At 39.2% G+C, this 21100-nt stretch overlaps 1 protein-coding gene across 5 annotated transcripts in view; it reads left to right on the top strand.

Moving 5' to 3' along the window:
* The first annotated feature begins 201 nt into the window (after positions 1-201).
* LOC135323466 (methylglutaconyl-CoA hydratase, mitochondrial) overlaps positions 202-21100 on the top strand; it is a 111254-nt gene continuing 90355 nt past the window's right edge. Inside the window, exons 1-3 of one of the 5 annotated variants that reach the window (XM_064500755.1) lie at positions 202-504; positions 9437-9504; positions 9602-9689. In XM_064500755.1, coding sequence (XP_064356825.1) covers positions 294-504; positions 9437-9504; positions 9602-9689 — 367 coding nt within the window. In that variant the 5' untranslated portion in view covers positions 202-293. Of the gene's footprint in view, positions 505-2079; positions 2099-9436; positions 9505-9601; positions 9690-21100 lie in introns of those variants that run through there. The other 4 variants (XM_064500757.1, XM_064500756.1, XM_064500754.1 and 1 more) reach the window with 4 other exon arrangements.

Below are 21100 nucleotides of genomic sequence, written 5' to 3'. Positions count from 1 at the left end.
GGTAAGCATTGATGCCATCAGCAAGTCTCAGCATAGTTTATTTAAGCTCAGCCGCGCTTTCACCGAGGGCTGCTGCCACCGAGGCGGCAGCGGGCGGCACCGCAACGGCCGCGGCGTGACCGTTGGGCGGGCGCCGTGGCCGTTGACGGTCCTCGCGCCTCGGCGGCGGCGGCGTGAGGGGACTGGGCGGCGGCGGCGCCCGGCGCGTGCCGTAGCCGGTCACGTGGCCTGCGGGAGCGGGGCCGGCCGATGCGAGACGCTGAGCCGGCGCCGGCGCGGCGTAAACAGGCAGCATGGCGGCGGCGCTGGGCGGCCTGGGCCTCCTGCAAGGCCGAGTCAGGCTGGCCGCCGCGGCCGCCGCGACCTCCTCCCTCAGCCGGCCCGGCCGCAGGGCGCTGGTGCGGGGAGGCGCCGCCGCTCTGCCCTCGGCCGAGAGGAGCTACGGGTCCGAGGCGAAGGAAGAGGAGGAGCTGCGGGTCCGGTACCTGGATGACGAGCACAAAGGTAATGAGGGCACGGCGCCGCTACCCCTCCGCCGCGCCGCCCGGGGCAGCCCGGCCCGCCTCGCCCTGCGCAGCCCCGGCGCCGCCCGCGCCGCGCCCCGGGCCGCTCTGCGGGGTGACCCGGCGCCCCGGGGTGGCTGCGGCCTCGGGGCAGGCTCCTGGGCCTCGGGGGCGGGCGGAGAGCGGCGGCTCCTCCTCCTCCTCCTCCTCCTCCTCTCCTGCGTCTCCGCCGCGGCTCGTGGTTTCATTGCGCGTTGTTAGCAACTGCCGACATGTCAAAAAGCAGGGCCAGCTTCCCCACTCCTGGCTTTTTTTTCCCCAAAGCGCTGTGCGTGCTATATGTACACGCTGTGTTGCTTTGAATTGGCATCTGTTGGCCTCTTTATGGGCGAAGATGAAGTTTAGCAACAAACTGCTAAGCTCGTGCATCTTTTCTCATCTGTTATCTGTGTTCAGGGTTCTGGCTGGGGCAGACAAGGACAAAGAAGTTGCCTCTATGCTTTCTGTTCTGGGGAGCGTGGCTTTTGCGCTCTTGTTCACGTCATGATGCTTTCCCACTAACCTTTTCCTCCTCCTCTTTCCTTATAGTGCTGTCAACTGCTGCCAGCATTGTTATTCTCCTCCTTCCCTCCTCAGCTATAGCAAGGGTCTGTTTTGGTCTTCCTGGTTACCAAATCTATGCTTTAGTGTCATCGGGAGCCAGTGCACCACAACAGGGAAACTTAATATTTCCCCCTTTGGTTTGGTGTCCACCAAACCTTGGAGGTGTTCCTCCTTTGGAGGTGTTTTACCTCCTTTGCTGTTCATCGTTTCCTTCTTGCTGGGTGCAGCAGGGCTAGGGATGGTACAAAACAGTAATTGCAAGTTTCAGAGGATTTGTTTTTATAGCGGTGATGTTACACCTACTTTATAGAGAGGGCTCTAGTCTGGAATATTGTTCTTCTGAAACATATGACTTTCTTTAGATGAATAGTAGGTCTTGGAATAACTGTATATTGAGACTCATAATTCAGTTTACATCTTCCAGAATGTTAACTCAGTTATTTCAGACTTGCTGCAAATTTGGGCAGGCACCTGTGAGTTGGTTAGGTGTATCTAGATATGCATATGTATGCATGGAGGTTACTTCAAAAATTTTGAATTTTAGCATGAGGTTTAGGATATCGCTCTTTTTCAAAGGAAAGCAGAGGTTCTGCTTTCATTTAACTGCAGGTTTTGTTGTCCACTGTTAAGAACTAGTAAAGTTGATGATATAATTGAAGCCCGAGCTCCATTTCTGTTTTAGGGATTGTTCTGTTCCCAATTTCTTCCTTCAAGATGTGCTTCTTTAGCCCTGTTTTCCCAACCAGCTATGGAATTGGGAGCTGGTCTGAAACAGTTAATTTTTTAATGATATTTTGAATGGAGGTGGAGGCAGAGCAAAGAAGACTTATAAAGGTCAGAGGTGTGGTTTCGATTGTTTGGTTTTGTATTTTTTCCAACAAGAAATAGAAAATATTTGAATAATTTTGGTTCTACATAAGATCATGATTTTAATTTCTGCTATTACACAACAGGTAATAGAAGTAGGAACTGTGTTCCAGCTGTTGAATCAGGTAGGAATCATTGATTTTGTAATGTTAGAAAGGTATTCTGTGCTATGTGTCTATCTGTAGTTCACTGCTGAGTGTTTTTGATGCAGATACTGTGAATTGTATTGTGCAGAGAATTGGGGGAGATAGCTAAAGTTTTCCATGACAGTAGCCCACCATTTCTTACTTTTCCTGTTGCAAGAGCATTTGTTTCCTATCAAAAACTGTTTAAAGTTGCTTTTCTTCCCTTCTTAATGACATGTGTCTTTGTTAAAGGTGGGATTGAAAAAGCCCCAAAACAGGGATATATCATTTGGAGTCGTAAATCAATTGTGGATGTCATAAGGAAGAATTCAATCAATGTATTTTTAATTCATGAATTCTTTTTAAAAGGAGAAAGGATTTTCTTTTGCCCTGCCTTTCAGAAGATGTTATAAACAAATACTTTGTTAATGAAAGAGAAGATCAAGGGGCTTGAAGTAAGCCAGAAGGAGGCAGTTAGCTGCTAGTTGTGGGAATCAATGCTCTTTTTTACTTTTATTTTTTAAATATTGCAATTTTGAATGTTAGAGGCTTAGCAGGAAGAAAGTTGTGTGTCAATCTAGAGGGGGAGGGGGGAAGATGCCTTCACTGTATGCATATTGCTTTGAGATAATATATCGCTACAGGTAAGGATAGTATAAATAAGACATCTTGGATATTGATCTTTGTCCAATGACTCCAATAAAAGTACAGTAGATGGAAATATATGAGACATAAGTATGCTGTTGTATTTAGAAGGCTTCAAAATGCGATGAAGGTCTGAGATTTGGAAAATTTGCCAGACAGTACCCAGTGGGCAGGCTGTGTGATGTTAAGAACAGAGTTCTTCAGTGTTCAGTTGGCTAAACTAAATTTCTTTCTCCTCTTTGTTTGTTTAGGGATGCAGATTAAACTGCTTTACAATTTTTAGTAAAGACCTCTATAAATTTGGTTCCCCTTTGAAATCCAACAGATAAATTATCTGCATGCTTAAATAATATATAGTGAATGTTTATTTTAATGCCTATTAATGACATAAAGAATCAACCTGAGTTATGAAAAGTCAGTTTCATATCCTTCTTTAAATACAGAATGTAGTTGGAGGTTATCTTGTTCTCTGTAATGGCCTGCTGAGAACTGGAAAATTGCCCAAAATGCTAGCATTTCTAATCATTCATTTTTAAGATATGCATTTCTTGAAACTTTGCCCATTCATGTCTTATAATATCAGCCTTTGAACCTGTAAAGAGACAGTTGTGTCTCATTATGTTCCAGAAGGAACCTTTATAGGTAGGGGATTTACCCCCCCCCCCCCCCCAATTATATTCCTAATTTTCTTGTCTTTTTCTCTTCTCTGTACTGGAGAAGGCATTTAGTTGGACTTCAGGTTCTTCCTAGTGTGCCTAGCAGTCAGGTATTTTTATCAAAGGTGTTCCAAAGTTAGTTTGCTCAGGTACCACTGTTACCTGTGAAAGCTTCCTATGCTTCCTTCAGCAGCACAAAGAGTGGCCACCTTTCTGTGAAAGGAGAAACTTGTCTCTGTCCCTTTTTTCCCTGTGCTGCTACTGCACGCCTTGCTCTTCTCCCAGTGTGCCAAGTTCATCTATCTTTATATGCTTACAGTGTGCCATACCACTGCTGCATTAGGGCTTTAACTCTGTATAACCCCCTCTCATCTTCCCTGCTCCGGTACCTACCGTTCCTTTTCCCAGTACCTCATGTTCTCAGCCTTCCCAAATGGGACCCCAATGCTTGTCTTCTCTTGCATGCTTCTTGACTGCACGCAGGGATACAGACCCTGTTCCTTCAATTGCCTTTTAGAGCACAGAAATGTTTGTTTATGCTGTGATTCTGGTCTTATCCCCACCTAGTCAGTCACCTAGTCTGTCACTAGCGCTGTCTTGGCTTCTACAGCAGAGAGTGCTGGGGAGAGAGGCCAACTAAAACTAATTGACAGTAGCTGCCTCCCGTGGATGTACGTACCCTATAACTTTTGACAGATTCTTCCCTGCAGGCATAGCAAACTGCCCCACCTCATCCCACTTTGCAGTGATTAGTATACCACAATTTTGGGGAACTTCTAAAATACGTGCTGAAATGAGACTGTATTTGAAAGGATTAGTTACTGATTTTTTTAATTCGAGACTTTCTAACTTACAAGTTGGAACTGAACAAGAATATTTACTGAAATAAATAATGGAAAAAATGTAGGCTTTTTGAAGAATGTGGTTGTAAAATGCCCATAGCAACATGTTATAACTCATGATGCTTTTAGAATCCATTTTCTATTAGTATGGCTAAAAGTTATTTCATTATTATTTTTTAATAAAGTACATGTCTCTTATGCTGTTTGAAATGCTATTTGATGGTCTGTTAAGGCTGAAATGCATTATAACTATGGATATTTCAGAAGTTTAAGCCAAGTTGCATTAGTGAACCTGTTACAAATTTTGATGAACTTAAGGCGTTTGCTCTTTAACTTATAGATGGAATTAGCAGAAATATCTCTTTAATCTTGACTCAAGTGTTGCAATGTCACTTGCTGGATTGTGATGTAAGTATTTAATTTTTAGTCTTTACTATAGATCAGCTCTTGATGATTATTTCCCAGTTGTTTGTAGTTCAATTAGTATATGTAGAACAGCTTTTTGCCCTTGTCACTTTGAATTTTAATGTACATAGCATGGGTAGAACAAATATGGTTTCATTTGAATTAGTTTGTTCAAAGGTTGGAAATTGCTTGCCAGCTGATAAATCAGGAAGGTTTGCTTTCTCTTCTTTTCTCTCTTTATTTAAAAAGCAGTTCTGAGCAGTTGAAATCTACTAATTAAAGAAGTGCACGCAACACTTCTCCAGTGGTAGTTAGACATGCAAAGGTGCATACACTTGCACTTGCAGGTGTAAGCCATACACCGTAGGTGCACCACTAACAGGTGCAGATGCATACTTAGTAGGATTTTGAAAAGTGTCTAGGTACTCTTTAAAAATACTGCTGGATAAATATCTGTATGATTATTAAATACCTCTTGAAAATAAGATCAATGGAAACCACAGAAATTGTATATGGTACACTCGCCATAGATGCTTGTTTTGCTTAAGAAACTATTCTAAAATGTAGAACATCTGAGTAAACTCTTCTGCCATGGCTTATCTGAGTAGTTAAGTGAGACTAGCTTGAGAATAACAACTGTCCTCCTTCATTTCTCCTTCCATTTTTTGTGCACTTCAATTCAGATTTTTGTGAAGAACTATATTTGGATAGAATATGTATATGGGTATATTTAATATGAATAAATGTTTCCTTAAATACTTTTTATATAGATCCAGTGAATCTTTCTGATTAGGGCAAAATAACGAATATGAGTGTAAAGACAGAATTTATTTTTAAGTAATGATTTAAATGTGTTTCTACTAAATACTGAGGATGAATATCTTTGAGATTTACAAAGTACAAGAGAAAACAGGTAAAAATCATTATTTGAAGCAAGATATCCTGTGTACTGATTTAAACTGTAGTTAAACCATGATCTAGTCACTTTACTTAAATTGGACCATCCTGTTTTGTACTATATAGAAAGAAGTATGATCTCTCTTAGCAGTTTTACATAATGATGGCATCATCTCTTTTCTGTTGTCTTCACTAAAATAGAAGAACCTTTCTATTTGAACTCCTATATACTCATGCAAGTCCAAATTTAGTATACACTATAAAATATGATTGTTCCTGGGAACTTAGAGAGACTTCAAAACTATCATTCATTTATATTTATATTTATATATATATATATATATATATATATATATATATATACATATATCTTTATCTTGCTAAAAGACATTTTTATGCTTTTTTCTTATATGACTTCACAATAGTTTCTTTTAAATGTTAAGAATGATTTAATGTTCAGCTTTCTCTCTTGACAAGGATAACTTACAAGAAGTGAGCATACAGTATGCTCTACCTGTGATGGTTAGCCAACCATCGGGTTGCATACTGGGAGTAGGACTGGTTATATTACGCAGCATTGGAAGTCATTGTAGTCCTTTGGAGAGGCTAGCTAGTGGGGTGAAAGTTACTTTGGAGTATGTGGAGGTGACTCCTAGGAAAAATTATGAAGTTAATGTTGAGTTTAGTTTATCTGAATGCTGATTCCTTTTAAGTGTGTCTGCCGCCTTTTTGACCTGTACAGATACTGTAAATTTATCACTGGTATTTCTACTGATATTTTCAAGGAATGTGATGATGACATTTTATTTTTTTAAATAAATAAAATTTGTCAAATTTAATATTTATTTAAATTTGTCAAATTTAATATTTATTTAAATTTGTCATTTCTTATGGTATTGGAAAGCATGCTTACATATCTTAACATTGAGCTGTGTTATGGGCACTTCAGGAAGAATGAACAGTAATTAAATGCTTCAGATGAAGTAACATATTTCAAAATAAATAATTGGGTTTTCTGTATGACTAATAATATTTGGCAGAATGATGACTGTCTGTATGGCAGTAATGTTTGAGTTTTCTGTCTTTTTTCTCTTTCAAAAAAATTTGCTTGGTGTGTGTGTGGGGGGGCTTTGCAGTGTTACAAGGAGCCTTGTTGTTTTTTGTTTTGCTTAAGGAATTTCATCCCATCTAAAATTTATATTGCCATGTGACTAGGGGTGAAAATCTTGTGGGTTGCCCAAAACAGCAAAGACTTGTCCTAAACAATTTCTGCCAGGAGACACTTGGGGTGGGTTGAGGAAGTGAGAATGCATGTTATTGGAATTAAATTATTCAGCTGGAAATCAGGAAGCCTATTTTCAATGCCTTGTGACTTTGGGCAAGTACTTAGTCCATCTGTAGTTTCGTCAGTGATTTATACATGGGGAAAACTTCCTAAAGCTTGTTGCACTATTAGAAAAATTAATAATTTAAGGATGCCCAGATAGAATAGTGGAGTATCAGAACAAATTTATTCAAATGAGAATTCAAGGAATGTCTTTTTATATACCTCACTGCAGTATTTAATTTTCTCTTGTAAATCTTTTGTGCTTTCCTGGTTGCAGCTCTTGCTGTATGTTTTTTTTCCATGTTTAGGAAATTGCAAAGTCGGCATGGTGTCGTCTGTGTGTTTACTACTTATTTTCCTAGAGAGGGAGGCAGAAGTAGTAGGTTTATGACTTGATATGACACTGCTAGAAAGGATCAGCTGGTATGATTTCTCTTTAAGGATCTTCTCTTTGGGGGAAAAAAAGTATTAAATGTGCTGCACTGTTAATTCCTGGAAGTTCATTCTAAATACGCTAATATTGGTGGTAGGCTACAGTACTTGGGCTCTCTTGTGGAGAACGAAAATACAAGTTAATTTAAGTATGTCACTGCCGCTGAAAAAAACATGCTTCTGCAGAGGGCCTTATTTCTTAACATAAAAATAGCATGGGATGAAAAAGTCTCCAGTTTATTCAAGCGTTGGATGTGCAGTGTGACTTGAAGCTTAAAATCAAAGCCAGGTCAAGTGCCTTTTTCTTGCTGTACGTGTGGTGCTGTTCTTGTCTAATCTACTTCTATGAACATGTGCAGTATTTGAATTTGGAGCAGCCCACCTGAAAAGTAAGTTGTGATAGCGGAAGAAAAATACTGCAGTCTGAAACACAACTTGAATGTTGTCCTGTTTGTGTAACAAAACAAAAAGTAGACAGATTCCCCTTGTAAATGCTGAATAAGGGCCCTTGCAGGAGGTCCTAGATGAACACCTCCAATCATGGTGATGAACAGGTGGGAGTTTAGGCTTACAGGGCATGGGAATGCAGGTCAGTTGGGTCAGCCAAGCCCCTGTCCCCTTTGAGGAAAGTGCTATAGATAGCAATCAACTGGGCTTTGGAAAGAAGCAAGAGATGTGTATGTTCTTTCTTACTTAGGTTTGGCCATCCCCATTTGAATTTTGGGAATGGTAACTGGTGAATGGAGGACTTTGGTTTCCAACTGGTAGCTGTAGGAGGAGCAGGAGCTCTGTTTTGTCTTGTCTTGCGTTCGTGTGTGTGCATATACACACAGGAGGAACGTGAGTGGTAGGCAGTCCTTTGGCAGGACAGGTTTCCCAGGGTGAAGGGGGGGAGCAATACACTGAGAAGACAAGTAGGGCTCCACAGCATGGCTGGAGAGAGCCAGATTGCATAGAAACTACACTTGCAGAGCTGTGTGATGCAGTAGTTAATGCTCAGACAAATACTGGGTCTCCTGGAACTTCTTCTTTCATCTTGTACATTAATGGTGGTACTGTGGGCATTTGTGTTCCAGCTTAATGGAAGCTCCCTTTTTCACGTTCATTCCTGGTACCTGTCATAGTCCTTTGTCCTTCTCCCTTCATTCCCCAAGGAAAAGTAATCCTGGCTGATAAGACTATACCAGGGCTGGATCTGTTTAATAGGACTACATGCTGGTGTTCAGACTTCGGAGAGAAAAGAATTATGTATGTGTTTGGGAAATGATTGACTAGACGATTGTTAAAGGCTTGTTAAACTTAGGCGTTACCAAGATAAAACTTTTCAGAATTTTCCCATTTGATAATTGTGTCTGTTAGTTGAGGGGAGTGGGGGTGGAATAAGGACAAACAAATGGTGTTTTACTGCATCATTCAAACCAGTGCACATGTAATCAATCAGAAAGCCAGCTGATCTCTGACTGGACTTGAGGGAGTTGTGGATGTATGGTTGGAGCTGTGTAGCCAAGCACTAAACACAGTTTATACTGTGGTTTGGGGGAGAAACTTTATATGGTACTTTTTTGTAACCAGACTTTCCATTTGGTAACATTCCACATTTGTGACTTTTTACCTGTATCAGAGTTGCTGCTCTTTACTGTGGTAACACTTCATGCTTTAAGAAATCTTTGAATGTGGCCTGTCTAAATATGGAAACATATGCTTTATAATTAAGTATCTTTCCTGATTGCATGTCAGAACTTCACATATAAACACGAAACTTGTGCATGCAATTGTGTAATTATACACTCAACCTTTATAAACACCATTTCCATGTGAAGGTTTTAGGGATATATTTTAGTTCTTAAAATACTTGTCATTTCTGTTGAACACTGAGATATTCAACACTGGGAAATGCAAGTCAATTTTTTCTTTCTAAAACAAAGTGTTAAATAATTACATTAGCTATATATATATTTACAATCATGATGCTTTTCATGATGCAATTCATGATGCTCAATGATGCTTTTTTTATAATGTCAAAATAATATAGATAATACATATTTTTCTGTATTTTATAATGTCAAAATAATATATACATAGATAATATGTATTTTTCTGTATTGTAACAACAGTAATTTTTTTTCCCCTTCAGGAATTGTGGTGCTTGGATTAAACAGATCTCATGCCAAGAATGCACTTAACAAAAATCTTTTAAAAATGGTAAGTGAAAAAAATAGTTTCTAGTATGAAGGTGAAGTATTGGAATTAAGTGCTTTAAAAAGTATTTGGTTATTCCCCTCCCTCCTTTTCTCTGTAGATGTCAAAAGCTGTGGATGCTTTGAAATCTGATAAGAAAGTACGAACTGTTATATTCCGGAGTGAAGTCCCAGGGATATTCTGTGCTGGTATGCAAACTTAATTTTCCTGAGAAGCTGGAAATCTGTAATCTAATGTTGCACACAAAAAAGCCCAGATTCCAAGGAAGCATATCTGTTTATATTCATCTTGGTAGCAAGCAAAACATTTTTGTATGTTTTCCTCAATTGCTAACAAGAATCAGATATTTGTTTTATTCTTTCTGTGTCATAAAGTATTTCAAATGGATGCTAGGTTAGTCATGTTGGTGGAAAATTACTTAACTGAGCTCCTATAAAATGTTGCCTATATTTCAAAATGAGGACCAAATATTGCTAAATGCTGTGTCGGGAGGCTATGTAGAAAGCAATATTAAGATTGTATTTTAGACAAGTTAACTTCAAGAAACATACTAAAAATTAAGTAAGCTTAAAATTAAAATTCACGTTGAAGTTGGCTGTTACTGCAGGCTGAATATATTCTCAAGTTAAAAAAAATCCCAACCCAAATCACAAGTAGTGTCCTGCCAAAGTCCTAAAGAAAACAAAAGCTCTCAACATTGGGAACCAGAATTAGTTAGCATGTTGGAATCAGTTTTTGGAAGCAGCAGTGTCTTTTGTGGATATCAAGAGAAAAATCTCCTTATTTTCAGATGTCTCATCTAGTTTGTTCTTTTTTTCAAAATTAGTTTAAGCCCCTCTGAAATCAAAACCAGAAGTAAGTTGATTCTTCTTTCTAATGTAAGAATACAACTGTCAGGCTAGAGATATATTGGTTCTAAGTTTTTTTTTTCATGATTATCTGCACAGTCATTTAGTTATGTTTCATGTAAGCTACCAAACTTACTCGGTTTTAAATGCAAAATATTTTTTACAAATTTTTATATATGTAACATATTTAAGTAGTTTTCGCTAAGATTTTAACATTCTTTTTCTTCCCTTTAACTGGATGCTAGTTTTCATCCGGATGGAGTTTGGTGCTTATAAGACACGTGTGGAATCATAAAAAAAAAAAGCAGTCTATTCACCATTTAATGAATGTAATAATACATATTAATAATTCAAATACATATGTATTGATTGGCACATTTAATTTTAAAGTTGCATCTTGTTTTGAATCAACAAGTTTTAAAGATCAGTAACTAATAGTAATTTTCAGGAAAATAAGCATAAAAGTTGTGGTTTTTAAACCAATAAATAGAAAGAGCGGTGAATATGCAGGAGCAGAGCAATGCCTGTAGATAGATGATAGGTAATTCATATGAAAAGGTGGCTGTTAGCTGAGACTTGTTATCAGTTGAGTTTTTAAAGTAGGTTTTTTTATTCAACATTTCTGGTTTACAGTAGCTGTGATATAGGAAATATGACAGTAAGAACATTGATTTTTGGGGAGAGGAGCTCAAGTATGCTGTTGAAATTATATTTCTGAACTTGAAGTACTTCTCTAATGTCCATCGTTGGCTGGTTTTGCAGAGCTGTTTCGGTATTAAGATTTTTAAGGCTTTGTTGCCTGTCTCCTTGGCTTACAGGAATAGCTCAGTATATGTATATGCAGCTGACTAGAGACAATGTGTAAGAGTGAACATCAGGGGGAAGTTAACCGTGAAAGGATGAGTGGAAAAGACTAGGACTGGATAGAGAGTCTGGATCTTAAATGAAGGAGTAGAGACAGACAGGGAGTGTACCAACAACCTGCATTTAAAAAACAGAAACAAAACCTGACAGATAAACGGAAGAGCCTGAGAAAGGAAACTCCGCTAGTGAACCGATTGGAATGAAGGATGTTCCAAGAGTGCTGGCTGAAATGCAGGGTGAAACTGAAGATGAGGCAAAATTGGGCAATGAAAATAGGCGGAAAGAACTCAGTGGTTGGTAGGGCTGTTTCTGTAGATGAGGTTAAGGGATGTCTGTAAGGAGAATGAAACTAGATAAAGCATAGGGGGATATGGAGAAAATAGATAAAGGCTTAGGAAGGTAGGATGAGGGGAGGAGCGTACTGGATACAACAAGGCATCTCCTGGGGCAACTTATCCTGGAAACTGAGCAGAACAGGAAAAAAAAAGCTAACAAACTTTTACTTCTGACTTCAAACTTTTAAATTCAGAAGGACAATATATTATTTCAAGACTTAATTTCTTTAAAAAATGCAAGGATCATTTTGTGAAATGTTGTCACATTTTGGTTTGCATTATAATGAAAAACAGCTAGGCTTAACTTAGATGTTTGTTTAATTTTTTTTTACTTCCTCAATTATGTTTTCATGCTTGTATGTGTGGGAATGTATATGGTTTTAAAAATACATTTTTTATGATCATTTTTTGGACTATCATCTGATGTTTTACAGACCACAGATTGAGAAACCATCCTAGAATGTAATTCCTTTTTGTGTGTGGAATGAAATCCAAGATCCTTAAATCTTACCATTCCTCAGCTATCAACAAAAATCTGTGAAAGCCACAGGCCGAGTGTCTTGTTCCCTTTTAAGGGCTAGTCCACAAAGGATGACATCCAACTGTTTTGTGCTGAATGACAGTGTGGTTGATCAAAAGATTTAAACCCTTCTGATGACTGATGTGGATTTCAGTACGATTCCAAATTATGGAGTTTTGACATGGTGGAAGGGGGGTGTGTGAGGAATTCTTGTATAAGAGTATAGAAATGTGCCAGCAATCACATCCTTTCATTTCCACATAAAGTTTCACTTGCAGTCTTGTACTACTCCTGTCTTCATTGTACATCCTTTCTTATGCTCAATACATCCCTGGCCCCAGAAAGTTCCTCATCAATGTTCCAGTGCTGATGGAAAGGGACACCTGCAAGTCGAGGAAGAGCTTTTCTGGGGTTAAGGATGCACTATGCCTGTGAGGCCTGCTTCTGCTTCTTGAATTTCCATCATAAGTGCTCTTGCTCTATGCCTCTTTCTTCCTCCTAGAAATTAATAAATAAATTTAAAAAAAAGTTGGCCTTTCTGGGGTGAACATATATGACCAGTCCTGGCTTGTGTAAGTGTACAGTGTGTACCTTCCCAGTTCTGCAGCCGATGCAGCTGAGTCAATGCAGGAATTCTTTTTATTAGCTGGCAATATTCCATCCTTGGAGGAGGTACAGCCTGTACATGGAATAAGGCAGGTGTCCCATGGGTAAAAGTCTATGATCAAGTAATTAAGAACTATGCTGTGTTCACACAAGGGGCTGAATTAAATTTGCATAGGTAATTTGAGTAGCTTCATTTTTCATTAGTAATGTAGATTCAACATACTATATAGATTAGTGGTATTACTTGTGCACTTTTGTGTGCAATTTTTCAGGATTTTTCATCTTAAAAAAAAAAAAAAATCCTGGAAGTTTGAATGTGTGGGTAGTACTGTTGGGAAATATGGTACTGTAAGCAAGGGAGGAAGAATTGTTCTTAAGTTGTCGCAGAGCTTTGTTTTGGAGCATCAGTGTGTTCTCAGACACAATTTTGTAATATAACTTCTGGTTTTAACATGTAAGCTCAGAAAGAAAGCAAAGCTAAGGTCTATTCCCTGAGATTTGCTACTTTGGTTTTCAGATCGTGTTCACTAATGTCCATGTTCCAAGGAACTGAGCACCTTAATTCTGCACCTTAAAAACATTTGTCATTCAGTTTCCTAAGGCTTTGCATAATATTTGTTGAACTTGTAGTTATTATAGAAGTTTGCATTTGGGATGTTGCTTTGGCAAGCTAAAGGATGCTATGTGATTCCAAGTCCTGTCTTTCCCTGCTCTTATTTGCCACTCCTGTCTCTGGTGATGTGAAATAGGGATTATGTTATGCTTAGCAATTACAAACTATAGATACTCAAGAAGGGACTAGTGTGAGAGAGGTCACATCTGTTTTTTTTGCACTTACTTTTTTTTTAGCAGTTTTATTTCATGATGGTTACAGTAACTGAAGAAACAGACACCTTCTATGAACCTTTCCTTTCCTTTCCTTTCCTTTCCCTCTTTCTACCTGCTGTTCCTTGCACCATGGTTTCTCTTAAGACTGCCACTTCAGTCCTCCCTTCATGTGCTGTCATGAAGACACATGTATGTGTTTAGAAGTCTATTCCTCACGCAGTTGTCCCAGGTAGCAACTTACTGGCGTGTAGTCCATTGAGCTCCACGCTACTGTTTTAAACCTTAAGTAGTTACTGTTTTACTCTCCCTCCCCTGGTACCTGATCAGCCAGGTCAGTTGGTAACTCCAATTTTCCCCCCCTTCAGTCAGATTTTTTTGCTTGTATTTCCTTTTCTTTCACCAAAGGTTTGCATCTGAGTTGTCTTCAGTTTCCTTGCATCCATCCACCCTCCTGCCTGTTGGTGTGCAGAACTATTCTGCCCCCTTCTGTGGCACAGGAATGAAATGCTTTGATTCCCTAGAAGGAACAGACCACCTCCAGATTTCAGTTTGCATGGAGAGTTAGACAGGGAGCTTTCAAGGACAGGAACCTCCAGCTTCTTGAGATTTTGTTTGCTGCCTGTGTTTAGAGTGTTTTTGTTAAGAGCGGGCTATTCAGCATTACTTCTCTGCTGGGAACTGCACTAATTGAAGTTGGTAAGTTAATTGCCTAGTATATGCGCACATGTGAGGGAAGAGGGTTTGGGCATGGCTGTTAGTTTACAAATTTGAACAAAATTTTTTCTTTGAAGACCTTCTTTTAGAAATTCTTGAGAAATCAGAATATGGATGGTTAACTTTTTTTTTGTTAACCAGCTTTCAAGGCAACTTGAAAATTCTGGTATTGGAGCATTTCACACTGCTTCGACCTGACACAACGTCAGCCACTGCAGCTCTGTCAATAAAGCCCCCCCTTGCGAATGCTGAAAGGATCTTTCTGCCAGTAAAAATTCTTCATTTGGGGCTGCGGCATGAGTAAAGCCAAACAAATGCTTTTCCTACTGGCATAACTTGTCTGTATCAGAATTTTGTTTCCAGTGTAGCAGAATTGGCTGGGTGGGGTGTGGTTCCCGGCTGCTGTTTCCAGCTGGTGTAGTTTTGGTGGCAGAAGTTTGTAAAGTAGATAGGCTTCAGAGAGCTGACCTGTGAAACAACCTTCATTTAAGAGGTTTTGATGTGGGTCGAATGATAATACCCAAGAAGGAAAGCAGTTCTGTAATAGCTCTCAAATACTTGATCTACTCTGATTTTTCTGGTACCAGTGAGAGCAGTACAGAGGTACAACTGTGGGTATAGTCGTCTTTTTTTTCTTCCCAGTCTCTGTTAGGTGAGCATTTTATATTCCTCCAGATTTCAGCTCATGCAGAGGAACCAAGAGAAGAGTTGATCTGTTACTCCACTGTTTGCTTTTGAGGATTCAGGTGCACACTTGAAAAGATTTTAGTGCCTTCTGGATATCTTTGTCACTGTACATATATTTCATTCCCTGAAGTAAATTCCTTCAGAGGTAAAGAGTAGCTAGGTTCCTCTTTTTTCCATTCCAGACTTGTGCCAAGGTTTGGATGCAAACTGATGCCAGCTGCTTATAGACTAGGTTTAATGGCTACTGCATGTCTGCTGGAGCAGCATGAGTTATGTGAAAACTGGCATGTTAGACAGCCTCTCAGCTATGTCCTCTTGACTAACTGTGCACATAGTTACCTTTTGAATTTGGAATACTCAGCTTGTATTTGTCTGAATCAGTTATTTTTCCTCTTAAATTTTCTTCTGGTGCTGCTTCTCTAAAAGAACTAGTAGGTGTCATGATTTTCTAGGGCAAGTGTTGAACAAATGAGTCAATAAAGAAGTGCGGTCAGAACTGTGACTTGATCACCATTCTACACAAAAAGCCCAGTAAGTTAAGGAAAACAGGTTTTAAACAGCTCTCTTTTGGAAATACCTCAGTCAGATGACTCCAAATGCTCCTCTACGTTCTATCCTAAAGAGGCAGGTTGAATTTCAAGAGAAATTGGAACAACTGTGTGGATTGTTAAGAGCTAGAAAAATTAATTTTTTAGACAGAAGTTTGTTCTTCGCCTTAAGTATGGCAGAGCTGCTGAGTCCCGAAGTGATCATGTATATGATTCTATTAATGGAATATTGTTCAGATGAGTTCAGCATGTTATTTGAGCCACATTATTCTGTATGTCTTGCCCATATTTATTTTAATCTCATGGCTAATCATAGAACAAGGTACTGGCAATTGGCAAATAACAGAAAAATTGCATGTAGTTGATGCAGCACTTGCTGGCACAGTAAATAGGTGCATGTATTAGTTTATTAGATGAATATACAGACGCCTTTTAGCTTCATAAAAAGTGCAAATGGAAAGGTTTCTAGGAAGTTTTTCAATAAGAGCACAAGAATGTAGCCACATTCCTCTCCTTTATCTCTGAAAGAGTGATGCATTTCTGTTGAGGAGAATGGCACAAGAAATTGGGTAGGAAGTCTGTGGGTGGGACTTTCTGCAACAGTGCAGTCTTTAAATCAGTCCTAATCAGCTGTGAAACTTTCAGCTAAGAATCCCTTGTCTGCCTTCTCACTCGTGTTTACAACTTCTGTCTTGAGAACGTTATGGGAAAGTATTTTCATGTATTCTCATGTATTTTCATGTATTCAGCTTTCTTAATATTATTCTGTAGTTGGGAATAGAGTTTTTAATCTGCTAGTTTTGGATTTCAAAGATAAAACTGAGGTCAGACTGTTGTTTTTAAGGAACTCTGAAGTTGAGGATAGACTGGTCTCAGAGCAACTTGTATAAAAATGTGGTAAATAGAAGTGGACAGAAAGCTTTCTCCCTAGTTGAGCAAGTTGTGATCGGTACGGTACAGAGGTTAGAGTGGATTAACCTGAACAGAAGAGACTGAATCTGTATCTGCTTGGTTCTCTCTTGCATCTTTTATTTGAGATGCAAGATGGTCTTCATCGTCAGGCTCATCTGGGACATCTGTTCAGATGTCTCTCTCTTCCTGTAGTGTGTGCTCTAAACACTTGTCTATGAAATATTGGGTGTCTCTTTCCTCTAGTGCAAGTTCTCTAGCAAGAAATACTATATTCACTTTAGTGCCAGGAACAGTTTTTGAAAAGACTGTATTTTCTGTGTCAGAGAGACTCCATTCTGTCACCGATTGAAGACTATTTGAATTGACAGTACTTTCAACCACAGTGTACTTTTCTCCTTGATTAGAGTTTTTCATAGACTCCAGTGGAAGTATAGACAACTTTCTTCATTGCTAATACTGCCACAGTATAATACTTCAAAGAAGTTCTCTTGTAATTGGTTGGATTCAGCTGAGATTTCAGTGGTAGATATTTCAGGCAACTTTTCTTCCTTTTTTGGTCTTGAATGAGCTGTAGACCATAGCTCACTGTGATTTGTGAGCACAAAGTTGATGAATAACAAATTTAAGATCATCCTGTTAGTGAAAGATAAATTATGAAAGCCAGCAAGAGAGTCATCTTTTTAACAATATTTTTCCTGGATTGAGGTAATTTTGAGATTTGCCCTTTAAAGCTGATGAAGCAGAACATTTTTGTGTACTCCTTGACCATTCCTTCTCTTGTGTGACATGTGAGATCCAATTCCAAAATTGAAGTGTCAGTAGTTGATCCATCACAATAAAATGTTCTTCTCCCTCCTTACCCATTAGAATGGAAGCTTTCTTGGGCAAGACACCCAGGTTATTACTTAAAAGTTGATTAAAAAACAAACCTGTCTGAATTGGTTCTGTAGTCTTACAGTTATTGTGGTGATTCTTAAGAGTGTGAATTTGCCAAGAGAATCAAGCTTGGTGAATAGTGCTTTGGTAGCGTACAGCAGCCCTTGCCTAAGGTTGGACTCTGTAATACAGGCACATGGAACTACAAAACAGCACCTACTTCTGTTACATGAACTATGGGTGTGACCGCAAGGCAGGCAAGAGGGGGTCGGATACCAGCGAAGAGAGACACTCAATGTTCATAAGAGGTTAAACAGGACAGACTTAATAAAGGATTTACACTACAGACTGCACAGGGAGTCCCAGGAACTGTAAGGAGGGGTTGCCGATGGAAGGCTGCTGCATGGGTCGGACACGCAGATCGGACGCTGGGCAGGACTCAACTCGTTCGTAAGGGCCCCCCTAAATCTACTAGAACTATTTCCTTATCTCAGATGTGCTAACCTTGAGAAACTACTGCCTTGGAAGCAGCTAGACGTTGTTGACAAACGGGAATATGCATGCCTGGCCCTGATGGGAGTTTGGTCAGTGCGTAGTTCCACACACTGGGTCTCCTACCACGTATTCTGCCAGTCACTGACTCCTCGCCAGGTCTTCTGCAGGTGTTCGCACTACCGTGGGGCTATTTTATATCATGGACATCTGTCTTCAGATACAACAGTGAAGTGCTATGCTTGGTGTCATTCAGTTGGCTTGTGTGTACTGGAAAGTATATGAACAGACCTAAAAAATGTATCTTTGTCTACTGAAGAACATAGGCTGTGATAAGTTTTAATTGCTGATAAAACACTGAGTTTAATCTTTGTTTAAATTATTATGTTTAAATAGTTTAAAACATTGCCTTGAGCTGTTAATTTGGTGGAAAAATGCACACAGTGTATGTGATATTTTCTGGAAATAATTTTTTCAATGAAAATCACCTTAAAATACTGATTTCTTTTGTATAAAATACACATTTTTGAGAGGGTGGAGTCTGGTTAGTTCTTTAGTTTAACTGGGGGAGGCAAAAGGGAAGCAGGGGAAACCTCCCCAGATCCCTTAAAAAATTATTTTAAATGCGTGGAAAAAACTGATCAAATTGAATGCCTAAAATTATTAAATTCAAGTATTAGGTGCAAAACAATTCTTATGTTATGGAGAAGTAGTCACAAAGCATAAATATATTGGTGAATAGACAAGTTTAATTGTTTGGCCTCCTATATGGGATCTAGAGTTGTTCTGCAGCCTCCTTTCTGGTGGCTGTATAGCAAACCTAGGGAGACTAGCCTCTGAAGGCTTCTTAGCCTCTGTGAGATCCTTCCCTTAGTGTGTCTGATACCCACTAAGTTGAGTGAAATTTGTGGAATTTCTGTACTGCTCCTTGCTTTTAGTTACTGAAAATATGGGTTCTGAAGCCTGACTTCAGTTCATGAGAATCTCAGCTCTAAATGACTAAATAGTCTGTAGCAGCTTGCAAATAAGGAAGTTGCAGAAGTTCCTGAACAGCTGGAGAACTTTTACAGCTTTGTGAGATGTCCGAAACTGACACAATGCTCAAGACCTTTGGGTGACTGGAGAAATGATGCAGGAATCTCCTGGGCAGGAATCTGTAATGCCTTTGAGTATGCCAACAGGGCACGAGCAGGAGCTGTGGAGAAGCATCTTCAAGTGTGTCCCAGAATTTAAATAAGTGACGTCTAGGCAAGATGATAGTGAAGCAGTGAAACATACTTTGTTGGAATACCTGGAGCAGTGAAATGTGCATGCAGGCCTTTAAGTGATATAATCAATTTTCAGATTGTTAAATCTTGTCTAGAGTGGTCTTTTCTAGAGTAGACTTAATTAAAATGCAAAAAGGTACCAGGTGGATGCAAAACATTTTATATTGGAAAAACTGTGTTTTGTGGATGTTGTCTGTAGGTAGTCAGACAAAGGAATTTTTTCCTGTTCCTCTCATAGAGACTGTTCAATCTGAATGTAAGATATATCCAAACTCTTACTTTAGTATTTAGAAAACAGTATTCAGAATAGACTAGAATTCAGTATTTCAGTACTCAGAAATAGTTTTGCTCTGTATTTGTCATCGTTAAAGGCTTGTCTAAGATTTGATCCATAGTTGTCTTTGGTTGTGTGAGTGGGTTATGTGACCTTATATGTAGTGGAAAGCATCTTCAACAGTTATGTTTATATATATACTGCAACTACAGTTCATTTAATCTTGGTTTTATGAATATGTTCTATAGAAAAGTTGGTTTTGCATAAACCTGATAGGAATATTAAGTCACAGATGTGGATGACTTCCTACATTTTATATGCTTGTTATGGTTGGATTTGACTTTTGGAATACAGTCCTCTATAGGGCACTGGCCCTATAGACTGCTTGGAAACTGTTTTGAAGTTGATGTGCAACAATTCTCTGAAATGCAGCATTCTTCTTCTATCCTGGGTCAGAGAAACTTTTAATTAGGTAACTATTAATGTGTCCTTGTAGTGTTGTGCCACAGTCCATGCTATATAAGAATTTTCTATATTAATCTGAAATGGAAGCAGTAATTACCTATATGTATAATTTAAAGATCCTCAGGCAAACTTGAATACTGCAAAAACTACATGACTTTACTAGAAACTTGCATCATCACTAGAGCAGTTTGGGTATCTCTGTGTGCATATCAAAGTCTAAAGGCTGCAAGATTCAGTGCTGTTGAAGTCTGATTTGGTATAATAGATTAATGGAGGGGATGCTGTATCTGAACAGTCTTTGTTTCCACAGAAGTGAGTAAAGTCTGCTTGCCATGCTTGAGTTTCTCCTGTTGAGTAAAATCCTTAATATGGCACAGTTTGTCATTTATAGGCAGAGCGTAGACTTTGTAGATACCAGCAGGTGTATTAGAGCTAGACAAGTTAAGCAACTGTTGGTTTCCTGTCCAAAGCTAGAGAATTGTCTATGCAGTCTTCACTGGTATTCTTTAGCTTATGAGAGGTCCTGGAACAGTTCAGGTGGGTCCTCCGATATCCTTGTATGACTGTGCTTTCTGTAGCTCCTGGTGTGTATTTGTAAGTATTTGGATTGTTTCACATATTGTTGACTTGTGTGATACAATGCTGTGAATACTAGTAATCCTGTCTTTAGAAAGTATAGTTTCCTTTGACAGCTATAATGAAATCTTGAGTCACTAGCTGGGATAGCTCTGAAAAAGCCCTGTATAGTAATGAATACCAGCAGTACTATAGTGATACCATACTCCTCTTTGACTTTAGTAGTGGGATACTTGAAATCACTTTGAGCCTGCTCTAACAGGTGCTGCAGCCCCAGAGGGTTGGTCTTTCTTTTCTATTCCCTCTTCAGAGCACAGTGGCAAGCTGAAACTAACCACTCAGTATTTAGGGAGACACTCCTTTACCTGTTTTTGATCTGAAAGTGTCTAGCACTGTTCAGGTAGAAAGAGCTTTTAGAAGAAGTTCCTTCCTGTACCTCTAGCCCTTCATGGCTGGGAGTTTGGCCAGACTTTGAGAGATGCCTTTAGAGGTGTTTTATTCTTGGTGCCTTTCCTTTTGACAGCTGCTGTTTTTGCTGGAGTCTGGAATTGCATCACCTTAGAGTATTAGGTATTAGATGACCAGTTTGGGACACACTCCTGAATGACAAAATGTTATTTCACTGTCTTTCTTTGTAGGCCTATATCAACAATATACTGTTGCTTTCATTTCAAACGAAAGATTAGAGGGGAAGGCTTCCCCCCCCCCCCGCCTCCTCCTTCTCTCTTAAAAGGTGGGTTTGTGTCCTTAACCTAGGTTAAGACACTTCAGGAACTTACCTGTCTT

The sequence above is a fragment of the Dromaius novaehollandiae genome, chromosome W (genome assembly GCF_036370855.1).
Source record: "Dromaius novaehollandiae isolate bDroNov1 chromosome W, bDroNov1.hap1, whole genome shotgun sequence".
NCBI lineage: Eukaryota > Metazoa > Chordata > Aves > Casuariiformes > Dromaiidae > Dromaius > Dromaius novaehollandiae.
Note: the sequence above shows the minus strand (reverse complement) of the source record. Positions and strands in the feature narration are given on the sequence as shown.